The 3,786-nt window shown below is 33.5% G+C and overlaps 1 protein-coding gene across 1 annotated transcript; it reads left to right on the top strand.

Moving 5' to 3' along the window:
* Positions 1-214: 214 nt before the first annotated feature.
* LOC141671968 (uncharacterized) lies at positions 215-3,506 on the top strand. Its single transcript, XM_074478437.1, has 7 exons — positions 215-330; positions 861-929; positions 1,049-1,098; positions 1,244-1,308; positions 2,793-2,884; positions 2,979-3,050; positions 3,148-3,506. The coding sequence occupies exons 1-7, from the start codon at positions 328-330 to the stop codon at positions 3,184-3,186; spliced, it is 390 nt and encodes a 129-aa protein (XP_074334538.1). The 5' UTR covers positions 215-327; the 3' UTR covers positions 3,187-3,506.
* Positions 3,507-3,786: the final 280 nt, after the last annotated feature.

Here is a 3,786-nt window from a genome sequence, read left to right as displayed (position 1 = left end):
GTTCGAACCCTGAATTCATGAGAGCAGTTTAAATATTAATATAATAATATTTTATTATTGTATCGAATGATCTCATTTTTCTGACTTTAGATCTGACAGTTGTTATTTGTCGTACCAAACAATTGTACCAAACAATTTGTACCGAGCAACTAACAAACAACTACCAAATAGAGGGCTACCAAATAGAGGGCGTTGTGCTTATAATAGTAGATAAATAGATAGTACGGATAGATATATAGTATAGATTTATTTTGTTTACATTTTTTTGTTGCAAGAATCGACTAAATTATAGTTTAGTTCGCGTTGCTCTCTCCCTCTCTCGATTCCATGGTAAATCTCTCTCTCTCTCTCGTAGTTTTGTTGTGTTATGTGCATCTATACTGTTTTGTGTTTTTGTTACCCTTTAACTGCTGTTTTGTACTTCAGGTGAATGCGATTATGATTGTATTTATCTGTAATTTTCTAATTTATCCTCGATTAATTATTTTGCTTCTTGAAGTTACAGTGAAATTGTTCTAAATTTATTGATTTCATATAATGAGCTTCACTCGTCATGGTTATTGACTTATTATACTGATATTAGTTTGGGTTATATTTTATTAGTGTGTTAGTAATTACAGGACTTTAGTTATGCTTGCGATTTTTCGTTTTGGAGCTACTGTGCTGAATGGAGAGTTTCATTTGAGTTTATAATTCTTGACTTTCAGACTTTTGTTTATTTTTTTAAATTTTTTTTATCGTGTTATGGGATTGTTAATATTTGATCCTTATTTGTATCAACTTGAATTCTATATCTGATTAAAATGGTGCTGAGGGGTTCTATTTGCATTTAATTATTTTTATTTGCTGCTGAATTTCAGGCTGACCCCGAACTGGAAGCTATCAGGCAAAGGAGAATGCAGGAGCTAATGGCTCAAAGAGGAGGCTCTGTATGTGAATATTCTTCACAACTATATTAGTTACTTTACGTATTTAGTAAATAAATCATTATGTGTTTGTAGTTCTAATTTTAGTATTTACATTGTGAATGTAACTGATTGGTTTATAGGCAAATCAGCCGAACCCTGAACAACAGAACGGCCAGGAGGAAGCTAAAAGGTTTGATCTGTTCGATGATTTTTGATTTTAATAATATCTAGAACTCCGGGTGTAGCATTTGTGTCTACAACACTATAGTAAATTGTCGGCATCTTGTCTTTTTTCTGTTTTATCATTATTTAAATTATTCAAGCAATTGATGTAGGGAGGCAGATGAACGACGACAGATGATGCTTAGTCAGATCGTTTCATCCGAAGCACGCGAAAGAAGTATGTTATTTTATCTTTAAATTCCTATTCATTTGTGTCAGAATTGGCATATTTCAATATAGTCATTTTACATATACTTGTTTCAGTGTAGATATTGTTTCAGTGCTTCTTTTGACTATCCAATTTCTCTTGATGTCCGCAATTATGAATGGCCCGACTAGGACTGACATTATTAAAATGTGGGCATGAGTGACATCAACTTTTAGTTGTTACCTGTGCTATCATATTCGTAGCTATGAATAATTCAATATTTTATACTCTAGTATAGATACTATCAAGTAACGAGGCTATATAGTGGAAGTTATGGACATGAAATATTAGTTCCATAAAGTTTAAGACACTTAAGTTGGTGCAAGAATCAAATAATATTAGAAGTTGCTTTCAGATTGGAAGTTTTGTTGGTTTGGTTATAAATTAAAAGGGAATCTATTTCTAGTGTTTCTTTAAGGCTTACCCAGCTATCACTGTCGTAAAATGAGATTTTTTTTTCTATTTCTAAAGGACATACGAGATAGGGTGCTACTACAAGTAGTGATGTAGTGATTGTAGTCGTGCGGTGTAATTTAATGATGTTTGCATACATGGAGAAAGTTGCTACTTTCGACATATATCTCCACGGGGCCTTGACATTGTATTGGCAAATGTTGCATTTATACGAAATAATAGGCTAACCCTTTATATGAAACCACCAGTACACCTTTGTGATAGAATTCTCTTGCAAATGTTGTCTGCTGTGTTAACTTGAAGGAAATCATTAATTACTTCTTAAGCATTAAAACATACATGGTACAGATCTGACCACTTCCACATCTGTTACTTTGACTGTGGTATGGAGCGTTGGACTTGAAATTTACAAATTTTGGGGATATGAGGACTCTGTCCTATCTGTGAACAGTGTACAGGAACACGTTGTAACCTATTAATAAACCATTATGTCTAGATAAAATTTCGTAGAAAATTAACAAAGAAACTCAAAATAAACATGATTTTGCAAATTGGGTGTTGATTTCTCCTATTTTTTTTCTTTTTTCTTTCTTATCCTTTTTTTTATCCTGCATCCGAAGTTCTCCTGGTTACGGTTGTCACTATGCTCGATTAGTTGTGATTTTTCAGTGACTAGTCAATAGGTCGGTATCAACTCATCTTACCGTTTTAACAAAAGTGCCACCTTCTGTTTGTTTACTTGGTCAAAGTATCCACATTCTACACTGAATTGTCGGTCTTTATAGTGTCTGAGTACTCAACCCAAATACGCCAGCCAAAATTGAAGAGATAACGTTTGGTTGTTGATAAACAGAGAGATAATAATAACGGAATAGCTGGGAATATCTAAGTTTCTTGAAAAAGACATTTGAACAACGTAATTAAAAGAGGAAGTGTTTTAAAATTTATCTTGGTATCCTCAACATAATATCATAAGATCTTGTGCATGGTAAGTAGTTGCTCCCTCAATGATTTTAAAACATCTCGTGCATGTTTTGCAGTTGCTCGAATTGCGTTGGTGAAGCCTGAAAAGGCCAGAGGAGTTGAGGATGTTATACTGAGAGCTGCTCAAATGGGTCAAATAGTTGAGAAAGTACTACCCATACATTCTTGTTCCGTTTCATTGCAATTATATGTAGCAGGTGGTAAATATTGTGAAAAGTGCTAATTATGAATATAAATTATAGATTTCTGAAGAGAGGCTTATATCGTTGCTGGAACAAATCAATACACAGACTACGAAGCAGACCAAAGTCACTGTAAGCCACTAATGAATTATAATAATACTTCAACCAATTTCCCTGCTTCACGGCATGATTTTGACAATCCTGTATATGTATTTCAATTCTATATCAGATCCAGAGGCGCCGTAGTGTTCTTGAAGATGATGATTAGCTGAGATCATTATAGATTTATATATCCAGCATGTTGTTTGCTTTATAAATCATGCCGTGGTCTGGTGGTGTTCAAGTTCTAACTGCACACGTGGCTGTGCTATCTATTTTGTGCCATATAATTTTTAAATGTAATTTGTATTCGATTTTCAGTATTGATTTTAGGGTTCATTGTGTGAAACATTTTGCTAGTTATTATATATTCATATTCCTAAATCAGTGTCAGATCTTATAGCTTAAATTTTATTATGTAGATTTCTTAAAGCAATTTTTCAAACCAGCTTTGTGATGTAATACTAATAGCCGCATCTATCCTGGATACATTCTACTGTGGTGCTTACAGTGTTGGGATATCATAGTGCTTCATGCAGCTGAGGTTCTTACAATCCTCAATTTTAGAGAGATTTTTTTTACATTAACAAACAAATTATGCTAACAATGTCAGATATATTGTTCCTCTGCCTTATTATATGTTAAAAACGACAATGTATTTTTTTTAGCTGACTGCTGCCCTTTTCTGTCAAGATGACTGCCCCCTAAAAAAGTATTTGCTATTTGCCGTTAGCAAATAGAGAGCCATACATCTGTGTTATTGAATTGG

Source organism: Apium graveolens, chromosome 7 (genome assembly GCF_009905375.1).
Source record: "Apium graveolens cultivar Ventura chromosome 7, ASM990537v1, whole genome shotgun sequence".
Classification (NCBI taxonomy): Eukaryota; Viridiplantae; Streptophyta; class Magnoliopsida; order Apiales; family Apiaceae; genus Apium; species Apium graveolens.
The sequence above is the reverse complement of the archived record's forward strand: the minus strand, read 5'-3'. Positions and strand labels throughout refer to the sequence as shown.